At 44.5% G+C, this 21,563-nt stretch overlaps 1 protein-coding gene across 1 annotated transcript in view; it reads right to left on the bottom strand.

The window, feature by feature from the left end:
* The window catches only part of ATP9A (ATPase phospholipid transporting 9A (putative)), a 61,169-nt gene extending 50,835 nt beyond the window's left edge, over positions 1–10,334 (bottom strand). The window contains exons 1-3 of the mRNA XM_048072475.2: positions 10,154–10,334; positions 1,238–1,382; positions 356–469 (exon numbers count right to left, since the gene is read on the bottom strand). Of these exons, the coding sequence (XP_047928432.1) occupies positions 356–469; positions 1,238–1,382; positions 10,154–10,221 (327 nt within the window). The 5' untranslated portion in view covers positions 10,222–10,334. The remainder of the gene's footprint in view (positions 1–355; positions 470–1,237; positions 1,383–10,153) is intronic.
* Between the last annotated feature and the right edge of the window lie 11,229 nt (positions 10,335–21,563).

Raw genomic sequence — 21,563 nt, 5'->3', positions numbered from 1 at the left:
CATATAGCTATCAAAAGAAAAGGGTAAATGGTTGCAGGAGGCAATGAGTATCTGCACCTTGAGCAAGTATGAGGCTGTACAAGTATGTTTATATATATTTTTATATATGGCTTTTATCTTAAAAAGACAACAAACAAGGTGAAGGCATAGTCCTCTCTCATCCTGGTCCTACCTTTACAAAAGAGAGTTTAAAACCAAAATAGGCATCTATCCTACAATATGTACAAGATAATCCTGAAAGAGTAAGCTCACAACATGATTTGAAGTGTAGATTCACACCCTAGAAAAAATGCAGCAAAAGAAATTGAGTCAAACACTGAAACTTTCTGGAATAAATAAACCTTAAACTACCTACCAGAGGAACCCAGTATGTGTAAAGCGCACCAAGCCTCATTTCAACGACAAATTGAGAGCAGGCCAACAGCAAGAAGTAAAGGTTGAAGAAGTATTTGAACTGGTTAAATAACACCTTAAAAAAAAAGAGAGAAAGAAAAACATTATGGAGTTCAGAAGTTATACAAATTAAACTAAATCTGAAACATTTTTGCTTGCTCCTCTGGCGTCTAAATGCTCACTTACAGTAGTCTGGAAATTCATTGCTGAAGATCAACTTACTCTGCCTGTTGAATAACACTGACATGTAGCTGGGCCTAAATCTTTAACACAAATAAATCATTTTGCTTTTAAATTAAACTTCTAACAATCCCCACTCTGCAAAGGGATGCTCACAGTAAACAGAAACATAACCAGCTACAGGATTTTTGTTTGCAAAATCATGCTGTAGACATCAGAGGAACCCAACTAACTCAGAAAACTTGAGCATGGCTCTTTTTTACACCCAACCAGTCAGTGACTGGCTTCTGACTTTAAAAGCAGAGTGAACCAGACTTGTTTCTCCTGCTGCCACCAGAAGAATGCATAGGATAGATAATCCAGATGCTCCTCCCAGGAAGAGAGGACACCAAGGAGCTGCTGCATACCACGTGCCCAGGCTCCTCTCGGCATTGGCAGGGCCTTGGTGCAGGTAGAGCGGTGGAGCCCTCCTCACCACTTCATCCCACCAGGCACGGGTCTGTCCTGCTGCAGCTCCCTTCAGCCTTTGCAGGAGCCCACTCCAAACGCAACGTGAACATTATTCATTTCCTCCAGCTCCAGGTTCTGCACTTCCCTACTGCAGAAGCGCTGAAATTGGGCACTGCATTGCGGTGGGATGAGAAGCAACTTTCTTCACACTTACCCCAGGGAGAAACGTAAAAAAGTTGTATTTCTGATTGTTGATAACATTGCGAGGGTATCTCTGGTCTCTCTTCTCTGGATGACCAAGCCAAACCGTACGAGGCCTTGGGTCTCTTCTCCCGCAGCATCTTAGGCACTCACAACACCTATGGAAGGAATATCTAACTTTAAATCAAGAAGTAAATCTTTAATCCTGACTTACACACACGCACCCCAGACCCTCTCCACCAGCTGGGAAGAACATCTGAGGATTGCTCCTTGATCCATCACCAGCCACCTCTCATCTGCCAGGTATCCACCATGCTATGAGCATCTTCAAGCCAAGAGCTTGACTCCTTGCCAGCTGGAGCCCTGCAGACCTGCCTCACAGCTTGCCGGGCCACGAGCCAACACCTCAGGCAGGGCTGGAGCTGGTACTGAAACAAAACATGGCCACAAAGCCACGCAGGCCCCAGCACCACGCTTTCTGTTCAAAATGGCAGCACTACAACCTCCCAAATCCCAAAAGAGTCATTGTTCTGTTGTCACCGTTTCTCACTGAAAGCCAATCTCTTCCTGATTCCCCTTGTTTTCCTACCTTTTTTTCCCCCCTTTATTTAGAAATAGTCCTGTTGGATTTCATAGACATTTGGGAAAGCTACCACCAGCCAGTCTGTGAACTAAGAGCTTCAGAGCTCTTGCAAAAAGTCTTTCCAGAAAACACTGCTAAGATCTGCCTTGGTTCATGGCACCATAATGCAGAATTTTAGTTAAATACACACCTAACTAAATGAAAAAGTAAATAACTATTCAAGCAAGAACACAAAGTATTCAGCTCTTGGAGTTGTTGTCTTGCCAGAAAGATGCATGCAGCATGAGGAACAGTTTACAATTTACCACACAGAATGTGGTCTTCTACAAGAATAGCTTTTTGTTTGTTTGTTTGTCTGTACCTGCTGGATGCAAATAAAGAAAGAAATGTTATCAGTTAAGTAACTTCCTTCAGTATATAGGGTAATAAAAGTCAACTTTGCTTCCAGAAGTAAAGACCAGGTCTCCTCACGTGTTTCATACACAGGTATTAACCTCACAAGGCTGACTTGCAGGAGAATTTCCTCATAAGCTTTTAAAACCATACAAAAGATATTATTATTAGTTTTTTTTTTTCCATAATCAAAGTACATTAACATTTTTCCATTTCAAGAAGAGTGGCAGATGAGCCCTGAAGAGGTGGGCTCTCCAGCCTGACCAACCTAGGCCATTTGCACAGAGCTGCCAGCAGACACGGGAAGGATGCTTTTCTCACTCAGAGCAGCTCTCAGACAGATGCTGACAGGATCGCAGAGCACTACATAGCACACGGTACTGGGAAATGACAAATTTTGGATGGTGCTGAATAGCTGCTTACCGGCTCCAGGTAAGCGAAACCCTCAATACCTGAGGACTTTGTAAACTGTTCATTTGCTGAAGAGAAAACGCAGGAAAATCTGACAAAAATAAACACAGTGGGTAATGAGAACAGCTCGAAAGACTAATAGTAATAATCACCTAGATCAAATTACTGGAATAAAATAATTGGAGATGCTTTGATGTTCGAGTATCTAGAAGAGGCATCCGACTTTCTATGGACTTGCAGCACCATTGCTGCCATCTCTGCTTTCCTTTACGCAGGGACGTCCCCTATGATTTGTAATATTTCTCAGTGAACTTCCATCATTGACAATTTGCCAGGTAGTACCATAAAAAAATGTAAGTAACATCAGTAGCCCAAATATAACCCACTTCCAAAGTTACACTTGCTCCTGAAACTATTGATTTTTGTCAAATACACAAACTTTTTTTTTTCTTGTTAAGAAAACTAAAGAGAAAATCCTTCTTCCCCACATGACTGTGTATAATACCCACATCAGAAAAGCTGTCACCAACATGGCACAAACAGTAAAGCTGGTGTTACACACTCCAATTCACAAACTCTACCCCAGCAATATATTTTAGTAGCTTGGTAACTTTTAATTGCAGTTCCCTTTTGTGTTTGCAAATGAAGAGCTAAAACCAATAGTCGCTTTAAGAGAAACTTGTATTCCAATTTTAAACGAAAATGGTGAAAATGGTTGTGTTTGGATTGCAATAGAAAATTGATGTGGTCTATGGAAAAAACGTATTTTCCCTTTTTTCATGATGGAGAAAACCACAGAAGATTAGCCTTGATTTCATGTTTTAACTACTGTGAATTTAGAATGACCCCTATGATAAAGCTCCAAACAAGGGGCTTTGCCCAAGGGAGCAAACCTGGTGTTCACACACCCGGTTTCATCAGACGTGCTTCCCAGCTACAGAGGGAGTTGCTCAGCCCTTCCAGTCAGACATCTGAAACCAGTTACCTTTGTTTATTTTTTAGGTTGGGCCTCTTTTCAGGATCCTACTGAACAGCAGAAAGAGCTAGGTACCTATATTGTAATATTCACTACAGGATAAGGCTTTGACAGGGTACTACTATAGTTTAATAGATAATTTACTTGTGCTGTTAATTTTTACAATGTAATATTCATCTGTAAGCTCAAAAAAAAAGAAATCTAAATATCAGGGCAGATTTTCAAGCCAATATTTAAGTTTCCAAAGCAGACTTCCAGACATTTTAAGAAGTTCAATAACTTATCAGCCTGTTTCATCGTGCATGTAAAATAAAATGGCAAATGAATCCACAAACTATGCAGAACATTTTACCTTTAGAAGAGTGTGCTCCACCCAGCTGTTTACATACACTTACAATGCTCCTAATCTTTTCTTTTCCAAATAACTATGAATTCAATACTTTTAAAACTAACACCTAGCACTGCAAAACTGCTTACAGTTGTGCTTTCTCAAATGAGATGGCAGCCAAGACTGACAGCACCTGTGAAGGTATGGATGTACAAAGCAATTTCACAAAAGTGAAATAACCCCAAATTTAGCACATGTTCTGCAATCAAAGCCATGACCTCTCACAGCATTCCCACCACAGAGAAACCTGTTGCTGGAGGAATTTTAATTTCCAAATGATGTGTTACTATAAGGTTTGAGAATCAGTCTAAAAATAATGCAGTTCTAAGTATAAACAAGAAAGGGCATGGGAGAATCTGCTGTGTAAAATAACAGTTTTGTGAAATTCCTCCCTGGCTACAGTCAGAGCTTTCAAAACCTCCTGAATTACAGGGAAAGCAAACTGAAAACCTAATTAGACAAACAAAAGAAAAACTTCCTGCCTAGCAAGTTTTTGAAGGCGATTATCAGTAGTATCAATGCTCAAGCAAAGAATATCCAGCATTTCTACCACAAAGTCTTCTACATAGCCTTTTAACACAGGGTTCCTATGCAACGTAAAGGAATTTGTCCAAAAAAAAAAAAAAAAAAAAAGTCCAGCCAATGAAACACAGCACTACAACCAGCAATAACAAAGTCGCATGTTGCAACAACTGCGGGGAGGTTTATCAGCAAACCCAGGAATCCCGCTACGTCACTGCTCGCAGCCTCTTCCAGGGCGTGCAGTGCTGAGCTGGGAACTCATGCACCCGCAGCTGAAAACCCTGGCAGTACAAATGCTGATCTTTATCTCAGATATTAAAGAAGATCCCCAAAGATAAATATATTATTTATTTATTTTTTTTAAATGAAAGCATGTTGTCAACCCCAGTGCTGGCATTTAACTTCTGCCTGTTCCCTAACCTTGTTTTTCCCTTTTGTCCCACCAACCGCCTGCACTCCGCCCGTTTTGCCGAGTGAGCAGAGCAGAAAGCCACAGCCCAAAGCCGGGGCTGGCAGGACTGCTGGTGGTGCCAACTATCTCTGCACACTAATTGTGCAAGTGCCAGCCCACAGCCTGTTGCAATGTTAGAAATGGAGCTCTTGGCAAGGATGCAGATGTCTCAAGAACAGAACAAGGTGCTCGTTCTTACAGACCGATGCTTATCTCCCCAACCTAAAAGATATTCAAGGGTCATCGTTTTATTTAACTCTTCGATGGTGTTTAAACTTCATTAATGAAGAATACATATTTAAGCTCATTAGTTCTGACTGAAAATCCTCCATACGCCATATGCGATCCTTACAAACTGCCTTACACAAACAGAAGTGGCTGCAATGGCAGTTTGTGTTTTAACAGACTAATGGCAGGTTTCATCAACGCACCCAACGTCACGTGCAGGCAGGACAATTTCACTACCCGAACCCTTTTTGTCTTACATGTGCTGATGTTACGAAGTGAATAAACACCAGTTTTCATGGGGACTTTTATTACTGCACCGGGCTGTATTGGCGGAGCACGTGGGGTGACAGCACAGTGCTCACCCCCTGCTGCACCGCTGCTGTGCACGTACAGCCGCCAAAGCAAAAACCCTAAAGCTGCTGAGGGCTTGCACCAGGGAAGAGATTGCCATGCTACGGGTGCACATTCCTCAATATGAAACTTGGGATACCCACGTGCTTGGATGACAGAACAGGGTTTCTACCAACAAAACAACTCATACCAAGTGCAAAAGGGAAAAAAGATGCAAAAGACTGATGGTGAACTTCCTAAGAAACATTTCAGGCAGTCTATTCATTTCCCAGAGGAGAAGAGAGGAAGAGTAAACTTAACCTCAAAAAAACAAACAAACAAACACACATTGTTTCTGGTGTCCAACTGAAAGGATTTGTTAATCAAGTACTCTGGGCACACACAAGCAAGTACACAAATGTACTTTCAGATTATCCTGGTGCTCATTAAATAAACCCTTTAGATTGGGGCTATCAGCTTTTCTACCTGACTTACTTGTTCTTCCCTTTAATAATTTTATTGGCCATGCACAGCTCTGTGATCTACCATTTCTCTGGACGCCATCCCTATTTTGGGGTATCAAGCTTAAGGCCCTATACTTTGAGGGAAGGGGCTGCTCAGGCCATCACGTTACTCCACAGTTTGTGTTCAGGGAAAGGTCAGTGTCACTGCAGGAAGCTGTCTGTTTCTTCTAGGAGACAATTATCTGCATTATTAGGAATAATAAAATATTTTTCCAGCAGGAAGTCAAGGGACTATATCCTTGAAAATAGAAAAAGATTTTATTAAAGAACAGCTTACATCATTTCCTCACTGCTGCTCAGAGATGCTGATAAAATTAGCATGCACTTTCCAGGAACAGGAATCAAAGTTACAGAAATGCGAGTAATTTTCTATAAAAGTTTAGGAATACGCATTTCTAAATATTTCTAAACATTTCTCCTACTCTGTTTTGCAACTGAAGTATGGGAGGACAGTATTGTAAGAGCTCCTGAAGTGTGGCAAATTAACAAACCACTGTATACCATGAACTTTATAAATGAGTATCTTACAGAAATAACATGAAAAAGTGCATGAAGACAACTTATATGGGGAAGTTTATACAGCATTGTGCCATTCACATTCTAAATCACAACTTGAGAAACAAAACAACACTCTAAAGTCACCAAAATCATTCAAAAGCATCTCTTTTTTGATGCGAGCAGCATCCTGAACTTTGAGTCCTATAGGTGATACGGCTTTTCATCTGCACAGGGATCTGAATGAACATGAGCTGGTAAAGATCAGAAAGGTTTAATGTGTATTTCACATGGGATTATATTCAGTTACAAAAATGCATTCTTAGTAATGATGTAAGAAACAGTAATATGAGAGATTGACTGTCAGATGTCCAACTAACAGCCACTACACCAAGAGGCAGTTTTTATTTATAAATGTGTCATGTCTGACAGAGAAATATTTTAGGGAGAAAATTAAAAATGCTTATGAAAGCAAAACCTAATGAAAAAAGTGCCACATTTTCTTAATACAGTGATAGTTTTTGGTCAAATTACTGCTGAAGTTCCTCCATGCATTCAATCATTCCTACAACAACAATCACATTTCTCAGATGATGCTTCTACGTTTTCCACAGGCAGTGCTGTTAATCCCCTGGCACCTTTAATATACAAACCCATCTCCTACATTTCATTATTGTAAAAGCATATGAAGAATTATCCATTAATTTAAAAGAAAAAAGAAATCAGAGCTGTGCATGACCACCTCACCTCTTCACACACCTCCATGTCACCCAACGGGTGGGTGCCCTGTCTCAGGGCGGCTGGGGAAGGACGGGCAGCACTGCATCTCTGCAGCTCCCCCCGACTGCAGGCAGCCAGCGGGCCCTGCCCTGGCACACCCACACGCAGGCAGGTGGCTGCCAGGAGCTCCCGTCTCTCTCTGTTGACTTTGAAATGGAATTTGCCATTTTAAACAGACCAGAAGAGCCCACATGCGCATGCTGGAAAGCTCCTCCTTCCCTGTCCTTCCCCCCGTGTTTCTGGATCGAGGCCTTTTTCCATTGCAGAGGCAGCGTGAGCGCAGCAGTTTGCTGGTTTCAAAAAAGGCCTTGCAGGATTGTGGACTGAGACCATAAGCTATTTAGGGAAAAACTTGTGTCATGCACTGAACGGAGCATCTGGGGTGCTTCAGGAACTTGCAGCTCACTTCCCGTCAGAGCGCAGCCCCTGGGAAGCTCGGGCTCCCATGCCACAGCACCAGCAGTCCCATTAGTTAATGCTATCCTTCCTTCCTAATTGGCACATACTTCATAGTGGTTTTCAGAGTGCTGCAAAGCATTTGGATGAATACAGCTGAATTCAAGGAGAACACAGAGCACAGTCTTTGATTGTGGCCAGGAAGACCCACATTAAAGTTATGCTCAGGAACAGATAACCACTACTCCCACTGGTTTATTAAGCACATGCTTTCTCTCTTTGACACAGATCTCAGCTGTCTGGACCATTATTCATCTCTGCAAGGCTACTGTGGGAGTTCCTCCCTGGCTTCTCTTCAAAGTACGCTACAGACTGAGGCTGTAATCAAAGCTGTGCTTGGATGACACCTGCCCCTGGCTGCCAATGGGAGAATTAGGCATTTATTTCTGTTTTGCTAACACACACAAGGATTTCTATGAAGCCATTCAGTACAGGAAGAGAAATCTGTTTCCGACTCCAGAAGACCAAGCTGACAAAATCTGCCCAAGAACTTGTCCCCACTGGGGGAAAAACTGACACTCTACAAACTGCAGTCAGGGCTATGTTAAGGTGAACGCTTTCTAGGCTTGGTTACCACTGGGTTTTCATATGTATAAACGAAGGTGACTTTCAAGTGTCTTTGTTTGTGTTTTTCTCAGAGGAAACGGAAGTAAGAAGGTCTTGATTATGGCTTACGGCTCCCAGGACTCCATCCTGGATCTGACCCCAGGACCCTTCTCAGCTGCTGGCTGATTCGTCCTTCAGTTGCTAACAGTATTTTGGATTTGCCTCACCTCAGTGCAATCTAATCTATCATCCAATTGAATTACTGAGCTATCACAGCCTACTGATCAGTAAAACAAGACAAGAGTTCCCAGGATGCAATCACATCCCCAGTTACTGCACCAAACAGAAAACCCAAATCCCAGTTACTCAGACTGCTAGTAAGAAAAATCCCATGTTCATCTTCCTTCACAACTTCATGCTGCCAAAATTTCTTACTAGCACAGGAAGCATCATCTCTGTGACTGCTCACCAGGTAAGGTCCATAACCAACGAACCGTAGCTTAGGTTAGATGAGGGTTATTTCGGTCAGACACTGCTAACAGGGGCTTGCTAGAGCTTGGAGCACTTTCTGAAACCAAATGATTCAAGAACCTTTGAGAAATTTCTCTGGCCGCTGCCTCCTCTCTCTGATCCCTTTCAATCACATCGCTAAATTGAATGCCACGGTGGCTGCACCTTGTGGAACTTGTCCAGCCATGCATGCTACACAGCGGCTGGGGAATTATTTGCTGCATCACACATACCTCCCAGCTCAGCCTAGGCTGATGTGGCAACATCCGTGCCAGCTAATAGAAACAATGTTGATAACAAGGAATAATTCAAATAAACTACAGAAAAGAACTTCAATTAAAGGAACCCCAATCAGAACCATCAACCAACAAAAAATAAACAATGAAAAAGTAACAATTTCCTCTTGTTCTGACAGGTGTAATTTCCCTGGAGATTTTGCTTTATTTTCCCATCACTCGTCACATTTAGAAGCACACACGTCCAAGACCTGCACAGCAATTCCTGACAGCCAGGTAACTCGGTACCCCGCACGCTCTGCTGCGTACAAACCAACCTGTCTGGCAGCGGGGCCATTTCCTACGCAAACAGTGTTCGAGGCTCATCGCTCCTATTTAGCTTCCTGGGTGGAAATATCTGCATGAATACCCAGAGGCATCTCTAGGAACACATCCCACGTTCCGAACGCTGCAACATCGCCGAGCAGGGACATTGTATTGCTGTCACTGACACAGTTATAGCGCATTTAGTCCAAGACCTTTGTCACAGATCCGCAAACACTGGTGCCGGGCCAACACTATCCCCAAGCAGAGGCCGCGGGCTGGGGCAGCAGCACCATTCCCCACCCCAGCCCCAATTCCCCACCCGGCGGGGAAGCGACGGGGAGGGCGGGCGGGGGGGGGACAAGGGGACCCCCGGGGGCTCTCGCTGCCGCCCAGCACCGCTTTGTCCGCCGGGCTCTGCGGGCTGCAGCAGCCCGGGGATGGGGATGAGGGAAGCCGGGCTGCTTCCTCCCCACGCAGGGACCGGCCGCGCTCCCCCGGCCCCGGCAGGAGCCTTCCCTCCGCCGGGCGTGCCGCGGCAATGGCGTCAGGAGCAACCTGTCAGCGCCTCCTCCTCATCTTCCTCATCCTCCTCATCCTCATCTCCTCCTCCGGGCTCGGACCAGGGCGCGGCGCCCCCCACCCACACCCCGAGCACAGGCAGCGGGCGGGGGGGGGGGATGAAGGCAGCGGGCAGGAGGAGGATGAGGCCGGGGGAGGATGAAGGCAGCGGGCAGGGAGGGATGAAGGCGGGGGGGATGAAGGCAGCCCAGCAGCCGCCCCCGGGGAGAGCTCACCCGCCGCGGTGCTTGCTGTCCATCCGCTTCTTCTGCCGGACGGGCTGCAGCGGGATGTTGTCGGTCATGGCCGCGGCCGGCGGGGCGGAGCGGGGCGGGATGCGCTTCCCAGCAGCGCCTCGCTCGGCTCGGCACGGCTCGGCCGGGCTCGGCTCGGCTCGCCGAGGGGCCGGGCTCGCAGCACGCAGGTGCCGCGCCCGCTCCGCCCGCCCCGGTTCGCCCCGCCTCGCCTCCGGCCTGCCCCCGGCCCGGTTCGGCCCGGTTCGGCCCCGGCCTGCCCCCGCTGCTTTACGCCGCCCCCTGCCTCGCCCCCTCGGGGCCCCGACCCTCGGCACCGCCGTGCCCGCAGCCGAGGCCCCCCCAGCGGGCAGGGGTGTGGGGGGCGCCCCGAGCCTGCGCCCACCTCGCACCCCGCTCGTGCAGGGACCGGGGACTGTCACCCACGCGTGGCAATGCTCGCTTCTGGGTCCTGACCCGGATTTCCTCTGTAAATCCGGGCAGAAATTGTTCCGACATGTCCGCTCTGTTTGTGACTTCCAGTTTTTCTGTAAAAAAATCACCTAAATAAACTCTCCATCATAGCTGGGTGTACAAACCAGATTCCAATAACGTGCTGGACGGCAGCAGCTGAGACTTTGAAGAGATTTGCTTGTGCTTGGCCTGTGCGCGTTTTGTCAGGCAGGGACGCAGCCACAGGCCTTCCCACAGCTGCTTCACGTTCCTGCCCCAGCCCAACAGGTCATCTGCCAGCTGCTCTGTCCTCTCCATTCATCTGTCTTGCTTCACTCCACCTCTCCCATCTCCATTGCATTTTCTGCCTGCCATCTCCATATCTTCACATTCTTTGCCATAAACAAGGAAGCAAAGGAATCATTGAAGACCCGTACACCCTGTTCACCTGCAGCCCACACACCTTTCCTGCTGCTGACCTTGTTCTTCACTCAAACATGAGAAACAAAATTCCCAGTGGCAAAGATGTATTTCGTAACGAAGACTGTGAAGTGGTACTGTCGTGGTCCCATTTAAATGATGTATACATTGCTAGTGATGTTGTTGTGAAAAAAAATGGGCAAGACAAATGCTCCTCTACAACATCCTTTTTAAATGTTAAAAATATCTAGAAAGCCGCAAATAGGGAAGTCTAACAGGGCTAATGGTATCTGGTCAGCCACCAGAAATTGTGATGATAGCCTGGTGGAAGCTTGGTGAAAGTCAGCGAAGAAAGCCAACAAGTGATTGAGAAAAATCTCAGTAATAAAAACAAAGAAAAAATACTTCAAATTCTGTAACCAGAGAGGCAATGGCTCCGTGTCCCGGTGTCACAGCTGGTCAGTGCAGATCCAGCCCATACCCCTTACACATCGCTTCCTCCTGCTTCGTCGTGCCCCTGTACCACGTACCTCGCTGTGTGGCAGTGCTCTAAATCAGCTGGGCAAAGTGGCTGCTTTTACAAAAAACATCTGTCTGGGAGAGTGCCGTTATTTCTTTATTTCATATCCCATGGGAAGTTGGATGAGAGCACAGCCTGCGGGCAGCCGAGCAGCTCAGGGAGCATGCTGCTGCACCAGGACCTCACCTCCTGGGGAATCACAGCCTGGGTGTTGGATATCGGCTGTAACCAAAACCTTGCCTGCACTGAGCACTGGCCGTGCCCTAGGTGCTGACTGCAGCCAGCTGACGACAAGGTTATTGCTGGGTAAGAGCGCTCCGGCTGCCCTGGCCACTGCCCGAAGTTTGCTCCTGCCGCCTGCGCAGCAAATGTGCTGGAGGCTGTTGTTTGTGTCAGTGTAGCTCCTTCCTGTTTGAAACCACAAAGATTTACACCGGTGCACCTCTACAGATGGAGGAAATGCCCAGCGCAGATAAGGATCGTATAAAACAGAGCTACGTATCCATCGCAGCCTCTTACACTGCAGTCCTGGTCACCACAAAATGTGAACCTCTTTCTAGAGCAAGGCCAGCTTTTCCTCTTCCATTGGCAGGCTGGTGGCAAAACCTTTCCCTTAACGAGTAACCTTCCTGGAAATGCTCACTGGGCAAAAACTCAGTGCCTACACACGCATGCAGCTGTGCCATGAACACGTGCGATACCGCTCTCTGCTGCCCGGGCTGCTGGCACGCATCTGCCTGCACGGCTGCTCCAGGCTGCTCGCTGTGCTGCCCAGCTAAAATGCCACAATGACAGGGACCAAGAGCAGAGTGTGAGTAACCCACGTGTAAGTTCAAAGTGTACGTTACTCACAGTCTGTACTTTCCTGCCACATTTCATCTTGGGATCCTGGGTGAGAAAAATACATGATAAAAAATGATGAGTCTCATTACTAAGCAGCAGCATGTTGTGTATAGTAATATAAAAACTATGGCATTTAAATGACAGTCTTTAAAATACCTGTTAGAGACAAAATGTATGTATTCTGAAGGATGCAGCACCTGTCCCCAAAGCTAACAACATGCACCCTAATCCTTCAGTGCCACGTTCACATCCTACAGAGTGGTAAGTCCTATTTTCAACGTGAAATATTTGAGAAAATCATGTGACCTGCCAGTTTTGTTGTTCAAAATTATTTAATGATTTCTTTATAATACTAATATTTAATTTCTTAAATAATTTACTAGTCTTTTATGAATACTTATTTGCAAAAATATGAGCGATTCTTCTCCTAGAGAAGGAACACAATTGCTTTGCAAGAACGCAGAGAAAAACATGAGTAGAAGACATGCGTAGTGGTATCACAAGTGCTAACTCTTAGATCTTGCGCTTTTTTTTTTTGGTGGAAAGTGCCTAACATCAGAGTGATGTAGACTAATAACACTTAAATGAAAACTCTGATTAGCATCTCACTAATAGTGTAATTTCATCTACCAAAAAAACATTTGTTAGCATAGCATACACCAAATAGATTGAATATTTTTTTTAAGATGAGAAGTTCTCATGCAAGAGAAAAAGAAAAAGAAAAGGAAAAAGAAAAAGAGAAGAAAAAGAAGAAAAAAAAGAAAAAAAGAAAAAAGGGAAAAGAAGAACAAAGAATAGTGAGCCCCATCAGCGTTTCTGGGTAGCTCTGTTTTATTTCCTGTCCTTGCTGAGTTCTAGCTCAGGTCATACTACGGATTACAACAGCACAAAAACTGCAGTTGTCATTTAATTTTTTTCTGTACAGTTGCAGCAGTCATCCGGACATTTTGTAACAAGGACATTTCAGCAATGTAATTAATAGTTATACCAGTTTCAGGCACCACCACTGAGACCGTTTAGGTAGATATTTTCAGTGCTATTTGAGCTAGGGAAGTCTTATGCCAAGAAGATCATACTGTATTTCAATATAGTAATATCATGTTTTAATTTCTTACTTCTCAATCTATCGTTTTTATCCACTCGTGGGGGCAAAAGAAATAGAAGTAGAAATTCCTTCTCCTCCTACAGACATTTCAGCTCATGAAACCCATTTGCTCCGGTTTTCTCATATTCAACTGCAGGAATAGAAAGATATATATATATATTATTTTTTTTCTTTTAATGAGAGAAAATATACAATGATAGAATCCACTTCAAATGATAATGTAATAAAGGGAGCAACTGCAGCACCTAAACAGGATGTTTTATGTAACCAAAACTGTCACGAATGTTATCACCATTGCCACAAAACCACTGGCCCAATGCTGTGACTGGCTGAAATGATAACCATAGCCTCAAGCCTTTAGTCTCAGTCTGTATAATAAATAAAACTTCTCAAATATCAGTGTTGCTTGTTCTGAAGTTGCACTGAATTTTAATGTTGCCAGCATTCTTTTTTAGCACCACATTTTGGCCCTTGACACCTGTGTGATACAGGACAGAAATGAATGCCATCGCTCCTTTACGTGGAGTAGATAAAGGGATGCACAGCCAGGTTTACACGTACCTGCATAATCGGCTAGTATGAATGTGGCAAACTGTGCCAGAAATCAAGCAATTGTGATTGTGCAGTCTGCAGACTTGCTCCCACAGCACCTCAGGATTCAAACAAGCTTTCAGAGCCTTCCTTGCGGGCACTCTCATTTGCTGCCCTGTGTTGTAATGTGTTTGATTTTAGTTAGAAAATCACAGTGAACAATCCAGACTAGCCTGTAGCACAGTGAACTAAACCCACTCCTTGATATATTTCTTCTGTAGCATTAGCCTTGCTATAGAGATTTTGCATCAGATCTCACCATTCATGGCAGGTATGTGCTCCCCTGATTCCCAAACCTTTCATTTGCCTGTTGAGAAGGAATGTCCAAAGGAAAGCCTCCAGTCTAACTTCTCAAGGCTTGTTAAATCAAGTGAAATAAAGCCTATTTTGGTTTCTCTGATGACACTGGCTTATTCAGTTGATGCTCTATTTTTGCAAGCAGAGAATTTGACAACTGCTAACTAAAAGAAGCTAATTTGTTTTTCATATTTTAAATCATTATCTATGATTTGCTAACTTTTTTTTTTCCCCAGGTGATTAAATGAAGACCACAGCAAGCAGGTGTTTTTTTTTTTTTTTCCCTGCATTCTTTGTCGTAGAGCCAAATCTGGAGCACTTGGTCTCCTCTGGGTCTGTCCTGTAGGCAGAGTTTATCTAATAGTGCCGGTGTTTTTGTCACTGCACATTACAGACCCTGTTTCAAAAGCAGAAATCAGAAAGTCCAAGGTTGAGCCCCCATTTGTAATGCAAAGGGCTGTACAAAACTGCCAGGTGGTTGATTAGAATGATTTAGCATCTTTTCCCAGAGCAGGCAGTGCAAGCACACTTGTTTTGCAAGTGGGATTATATTTTATACCCTGAATAGTCATGAGTCTCTTGTGGTCTGCCATTCAAGTCTGTGAAGACAAGTGAAAGTTCAGTCTGGCAAAGAACAGCCTGCGTACATGACTGGCTGCCCACCGATGCCTGGATCATAAAAGGAATAAAGTTAAAATAACCTGATCATTTCAGTCCCCTTTCCTAACAGCAAATGCAAACCAAGCGCTGAGAAATCAATATAATTTGTATTAAAAATTATTTTACACAAATACTTTAGATTGCAAATGCTTTGAACCACCTGTACATTGAGAAAAATCAAGCAAGCCCTTACTGTAGTGCTTCTCCGTTTTTGGAAGAGAGCCTTCCTGCCTCATCCCTTTGCCCTTCTCCCCCACTTCTCCATTACCCCGTCACACAGCACTGCCACCTCCTCTTCCTCGCGACTCTGCATCTGCTGCCTGTGACCCCAGCTGCTCACCCGCAGGTGATGCCTTCACCGAGTGTTTCGCCAGTCCTCACGTCTAGCTAGGTCTCTACCCTCCACCGATTAAAGAACATGTGAATAATAAGCTCTTACAGGGTGGTGCCTAAATTCCTCCAAGGAGCAAGCCCTAGTGCCAGTTCCCCACTCAAACCGTGGATGTTAGCTTGGGCGGCACATTTACAGATTGTACTCACTACCTACTTAGCACAATATGCCATAGATTTTATCCAATTTTGGTTGCATTACTAAATAAATGATGGAGTCTTTTATGCATAGGACTCCTGTGTTTTCACCTGATGAACCCTGTAAAAGGTCACAATAATAATATTCTACTTGACCTTTTATATGCTGAAAGAGCAATACAGATTTGGGACTACATTAGCTTTTGCTTATTTTGTTTATTGCTTCCCTACCCACATCCCCACCCAAGTATCAAATTATAGGTAATTCTGACATCTAAGGAGATGGCTCATGTGTAACTGGTTGCACAAAATGCCAATGATTCCACAGGCAACTCAAATTGTGACACTATGCTTTGTACCTATTATTACCTGTTTCACAACTGCATGTTTTACAAATACCAGGATGCGCCTCCTGAGTCTGAAAACATAACCGAGTGCAGATGATATTTTCAGCTTCGTTTCGGTGCTGTGCATGCAGTGGCACCATTTGCAAGGCAGGCAGGAGTGCAGGAGCAGGGACCCGGTTGCCAGGGATTTGCAAACTCGCCAGCGTGTAGAAGCTGTGCAGCAGGCAGCCCGTACGCTGCGTGCCTTCCCCATGCTACCGATTCACAGATGAGAAGGAAACAGGCAGCTTCGGTGAGGTGAAACGTCACCCTTGCGAGGCAGCACTGGGACAGACGCGGGCTATTGCCTTCACTCAAAACAAGAGCAAACATGCAGAAACTGCCTGCTCCTGGGGGGCACCGGCTGCACACGCACACCGTCATTGCCAGGAAGGAACGTTTCTGTAAGAGAAATGCAAACGTGAACAGGGATGCCAAAGCAGGAATCATTAGCAATATGGTATCCGTGTACATGTGCCCTAAGCCTACATGAGATGCATTCATCTTTTAAATTTATCTGTCAAGCGTCTGAACTCAGACAAGACTACTGCAATTAATTGGCAAGTTAAACACTACCAGATTATAATGCACTGTTAACACCTGCATCTCTGATCTGCACGGATGGCTTTGATATTATTTTTTCTTTTGACAAGTGGGCGATAGCGGATATCCTTTAAGCCTATATTTAATGAAGGCCTCCATAAATCCATCAACACTTGCTAAGGGAAACTACAATAAAGCTCATACTGCCATAGGCTCTGTTATCGAGGGAACATTTGGCATTCTCATAATGAAGCTGCAGAGCAGATACTTTTCATGTTGAGCTGAGGAAGTGCAGTATTTGTATAGGATCTTTTTCTTCCCTGCACAATTATATGTTGTAGATCAAGAGGAAAACCCCTCAGTACCTAATTTTCAAAACAAGAATATTGTCAAACAGCCATTCACCCAGGATGGCTGTTGAATATAAGAAAAAAAGAAAGAAAAAGGTGCTGATTTTTAGAAAAATAAACACACATTTCATTTTGTTAGCTCTTGAAATGATTTTAGTATTAGCTTTATCTGTTTTATAAGCTCTCACCATACCTATTTTTATTTGTTACACATCCTGTGGGTGTGATTAAAAAAAAAAAAAGGTAAAGCTTTAAACTGAGAATAAATCAATATTTGTTTTACATTTTATGTTTGAAAATTTTATGAAAATTATGTACCTGAAGTGGTTATTATGTCAGTTTGAAAGAACTGATAAGAAGAACAGAGGAATTGATCATGAGGAAATTTTCCAAATCTGGACATCACGAGCTGAGAACATGTACAGAGATTCAGGTACCTCAAACCTGCAAATCATTTGAATGTCTGCTTAAGAACCTAAGAAATCAATCTGGCTTCCCTGAAACAACTAGTGTGGCCAAAAAAAATTATACATTTGGTATTCTGAACATACAGACTGTGTAGGGACATTATTTTTTCTGAAGCAAATTTGCAAAGCCCCAGGAGTGTAAGGGGCTGTTAAGCCAATTCAGTTAACTTGATTAAAAAGCGTCCTCTGTCATCGTGTCCGTGGGATTGCAAAGCCATTGAGGATCTGGGAAGATAATATCCATGAAAGGTTTCTGGATAGATAGATTCTGCCTTACTGCACTAAGAATGCAAGTTATTTGTCAGGCAGCTATCAGCCCCATGCATTCCTCCTGCACCACCTTTCTGTTCACCACGCACCACATTTTGTGCAGCTGGCCCTCAGCTTCCCATAGTTTCATAAACCAGGTGCTTTGACTTTTGGTCAGCTCACAGCATTGATTTCATTTTGAAAGCTCAAATGAGCTGACTGAAGTATAGACAAATGGCTGAGACCAGCTGTAATAAAAATGCTCTCTTATTTATGCTCTGCATCGTATTTGCCCTTAAATCTATCTAAGCAAAAGCATAGAATCATCTTTACACAACAGTTACCAGTTTTCCAAAAAGGCTTTTTTTGTGTTGTTCAGTGTCTAGCTCAGCCAGACTGGGAGGGAATACAGAAGCATCCCGACACACCGCCAGCACTCCCTGTGGTATATACCTACCGAAGCCAGCCCCTGGCATCTGCGAGCAGCCGAGGAACATCTCCCTGAAGGCAGGCAGGCAGGCTTCAGCTTGCTCCCTTTCCCTCCTCCAGCAGTCCCTGGGCGAGCATCAGTTTGACAGCAAACTATCAGCAAAGATGGTTTTCACGCTTCCAAGTGCACAGAAGCAGTGACTGTGCTCCCTGTTCAGAGACACAAACACTGCCTGGGTGCGTTTGTATTCCTCGCCCTGCTTGAGGCTGTGGTCTTTAGGTTTCACCCATTCTCCCCTTTTGCTTTTGTAGTTCTAGGTATTGTGTTGACGTCACAGACAGTACCCCTGATTTTCCCTCACATATTTATATTCTACATTGGGAAAAAAAAAAGGTGTTTTCTAAGCAGAGTGACTTTCCAAGTTCCTCTGGCTATTTGAATGAGGAAGGACTGCAACAACCTCTAAAGACAAAAAGTGCATGAGGTGACAGGAATTTTCATTACTTATAAGGATCCTTCCTTAATACATAAAATAGTCAGCTCAATGTATGTAATAGGCAATATATGTAACAGTCACGGTAGTGCTCCTCACACAGTGGTTTCAAATGGGTACTTTTAATTATATAAAATACCGCTAGGTGCTCTGAGTTTTACTTCGTTTGTTTTTCAGTTTTCTTTAGAGAGATGCTTTTATATAAGCTTTTAATAATGTCTGGATTTTGCCTAAACAAAGTATTGGAAAATAAGGCACACAGTGAAATCCACCTGTTCTCATTCTGAATTGAGACATTTTCTGCACAAAGTAATTTAATCAAACAAGTTAAGCTTTGGGCTGCAAGATGTGACAGCCAGAGAGGCTAATAAAGAACTGTGAAAGCAGAAGGATGCTGCATTGGATTGGCTGGGATGGCCAGCACATAATTCAGTTAAAATAGGCTTTAAAAAGCATGCTTTCCAATAAATCAGCATCTGTCAGACACCTTCTGAAGTAGCAGTGGCATTAACAGAAGTCAGAATGCTACCAAAAAATACTACCCTTTATAGCAATTAACTAAAAGTTCGGAAAATAGAAAACACAACAACAAAACAGATTATATTATAACATGCAGGAGTGTGGAATTGATGGTTCCATTTTCTGCTTCCGAGTTATGTTTCCTGTCCTGCTGGGTGTGCAGTAAGACACTTTTCTAGGTCAGTGATGAATGTGAGATGGAGCCAAACGTGAGTCCAGCGCTCGCCCACGCAGCACCAAAGCAGAACACTCACGGCAAGCAGGGAGGCTGCAGGAAGCACACTCAGGAGCACTCGGAGCCCAACACAAGAGACTGAGAAAGCCTCAGCACTGGAGCAGGAATTGGATCACAAACACTAACAAAGCCTCCTACCTAAATTGTTATTTCACTAACACAGGACGTTGTTTTTCCTAATTCCAAATGTACTACAAACTCTGCAATAAGAACAATGGTTTTCAACAGGAAAACATTACAAATGAATGCAATACCCATCCCCTTTCCTTCATTTCAGCTTCTCTGCCCTCCCAGTGGCTCAAGCACCTCAGCCTCTGTGGATCCAAGCTCCTTGGCCATTCCTACTTTGCTCCAGGTTGTACTTACAAGCCCTGAGAAGGCTCCTGCCTCCCCACTGCCAGCTGCTGGATCAGCTGTCGCTGAGGTCAGCCTGGAGAGCCACTTATTTACATGGTTTAAAGACAACCTTGCCCCTTGAAGCACACACTGACTTTTTGGAAACTTTTGGACAAAAGGGATAGGTCAAGGGAAACATTTCTCTAGAGGAATAGAGCCCATATATTACAAACCTAGTGCACTTCAGTTCTTTTAAATCAATGCAACCTACAAGTTCAAATTTAACCTTTTAAATAAGCCAATTTTACCTTAGCTCATGTGCATAAGTATGCTGCTTTCAACAGCACAGCCAAATCCTCTATGCAATGAGCTAAGCAAGCACTAACAAACAAGAACAGGAAAATCCTTCAGGCAAGAAGAGAGGCTGATGAGCAGAGACAGTACACATACCGTGCTCGGTCTGCTCTAACACCAGTGTGGCTTTATTAGCTTCGGTAAACTTGTCCCTCATTTACAACAACATAATGAAGAAAAGAATCAGCTGTCTATTTTAATTGTGAAGTGTTGCTTTAAAGCATTCCCACTTGCCAGTGGGTGAGCTCCAGCATGCTGAGTGGTTAGCATTGGTTCAGCTCTCGCGGGCAGGACAGCAGTTAACTCCCAGCCCTGTGTGCTCCAGAAACGCAGCCTCTGGTGCCACCACATACAGCAGAATTACCCCAAACACTCTGTTGCACCAACTGCTTTCTGCATGGTGACAGTCATCAGAAAGGTCCCAGCCCTTCTTCAGGTCCTGTGATAAGAGCCAGGGCAAGTGCTCCAGCCCCGAGCACCTTCGTCACCCAGCTGTGAGATCCAGCTGCAGGCACAACAAGAGCTCCATACCATGGCCTGAAGGGTAAATCCCCACAGCAGTGCTTGCCAGGCCTCCTTGTTCATTCTCACAGCCATCCGCCTGGCTGCGGCAGGTCCCAGCCACATCCACCCTAAACCCTGGGCAACCACAGGCTAGGGAGAACTATTTGCCAAAACTCTTGCCCTGGTTTCTCAACAAAGTACCGCATTAGTTCATCTAGAGCAGAGCTTATGCTTTAACTCCTTCCCACTTATTTCCCACCTGTTCACCAATATAATTAAAGACAGCAGAGATCCAAATACACATTCTTATAGCGGGTAATGCAAAGACAGTCAGAGCCCCCATTGCGGTAAAGCTGCAATGACAGCTTGCTGTCATGGGACATGCTCAGAAGCTGCATTGAACAAGAGACCCCACGTCAGGATCTACGTGAATGAGTACATAGCCAAAGCTACTACAGGGCAAAGCCCCAAGATGGCAGCTTGGGTTGTCTTCCTCCTAGCACAGCTGTTTTCTCCTGCTACTGTCATATTTCCATGGCATCATGACACCACTTTGTATCAAGCCTTTATTAGAAGCCAGCCTTGTTAATACAGCCTCTAGTGAAGTGAGCCCCCCCCCTTCACACTACCTCTGGTTGGCCCCTGCTAGAAATCAATTTCCCTGTTAGTTCACAAAGACTTGCCCTACTAGTCCCATAAACCCACCGCCTCCTCTTTCACACCATATTGCTCCCAGTGTGGCTGAAATCAGCCCTAAATGTGGTGCCCAGCCCAAGGTGCTTGAACAACCAGGCAGAACTGTAGCATCAGCTCTGGCCACAAGCTCATAAAGGCACCCAGAGCACCACTGCTCCTAGTGCTTGACCACAGTACCTGTGCTAGTACTAATGTGCGTGGACTACAGTTTATTTTTACTCATCACCACTGAAAGACCTCTTGCTATAATCCTCAACAGCAGTGGTTCAGGCTGTAATCACCTAGTTTCCCTGAGCTGATAAAGGTCATTTTCTCTTGCCCCCAACTATTTTGTCTTCTGGATCTGTAGACCATTTGTATGTTTTATGTCTTCTACCTTCCTGCACACCTACTACCCTGTATTGTCACCTTTAACTGAACCCCAATATTCTTAA

This window comes from Anser cygnoides, chromosome 16 (assembly GCF_040182565.1).
Source record: "Anser cygnoides isolate HZ-2024a breed goose chromosome 16, Taihu_goose_T2T_genome, whole genome shotgun sequence".
Taxonomy (NCBI): Eukaryota; Metazoa; Chordata; class Aves; order Anseriformes; family Anatidae; genus Anser; species Anser cygnoides.
The sequence above is the reverse complement of the archived record's forward strand: the minus strand, read 5'-3'. Positions and strand labels throughout refer to the sequence as shown.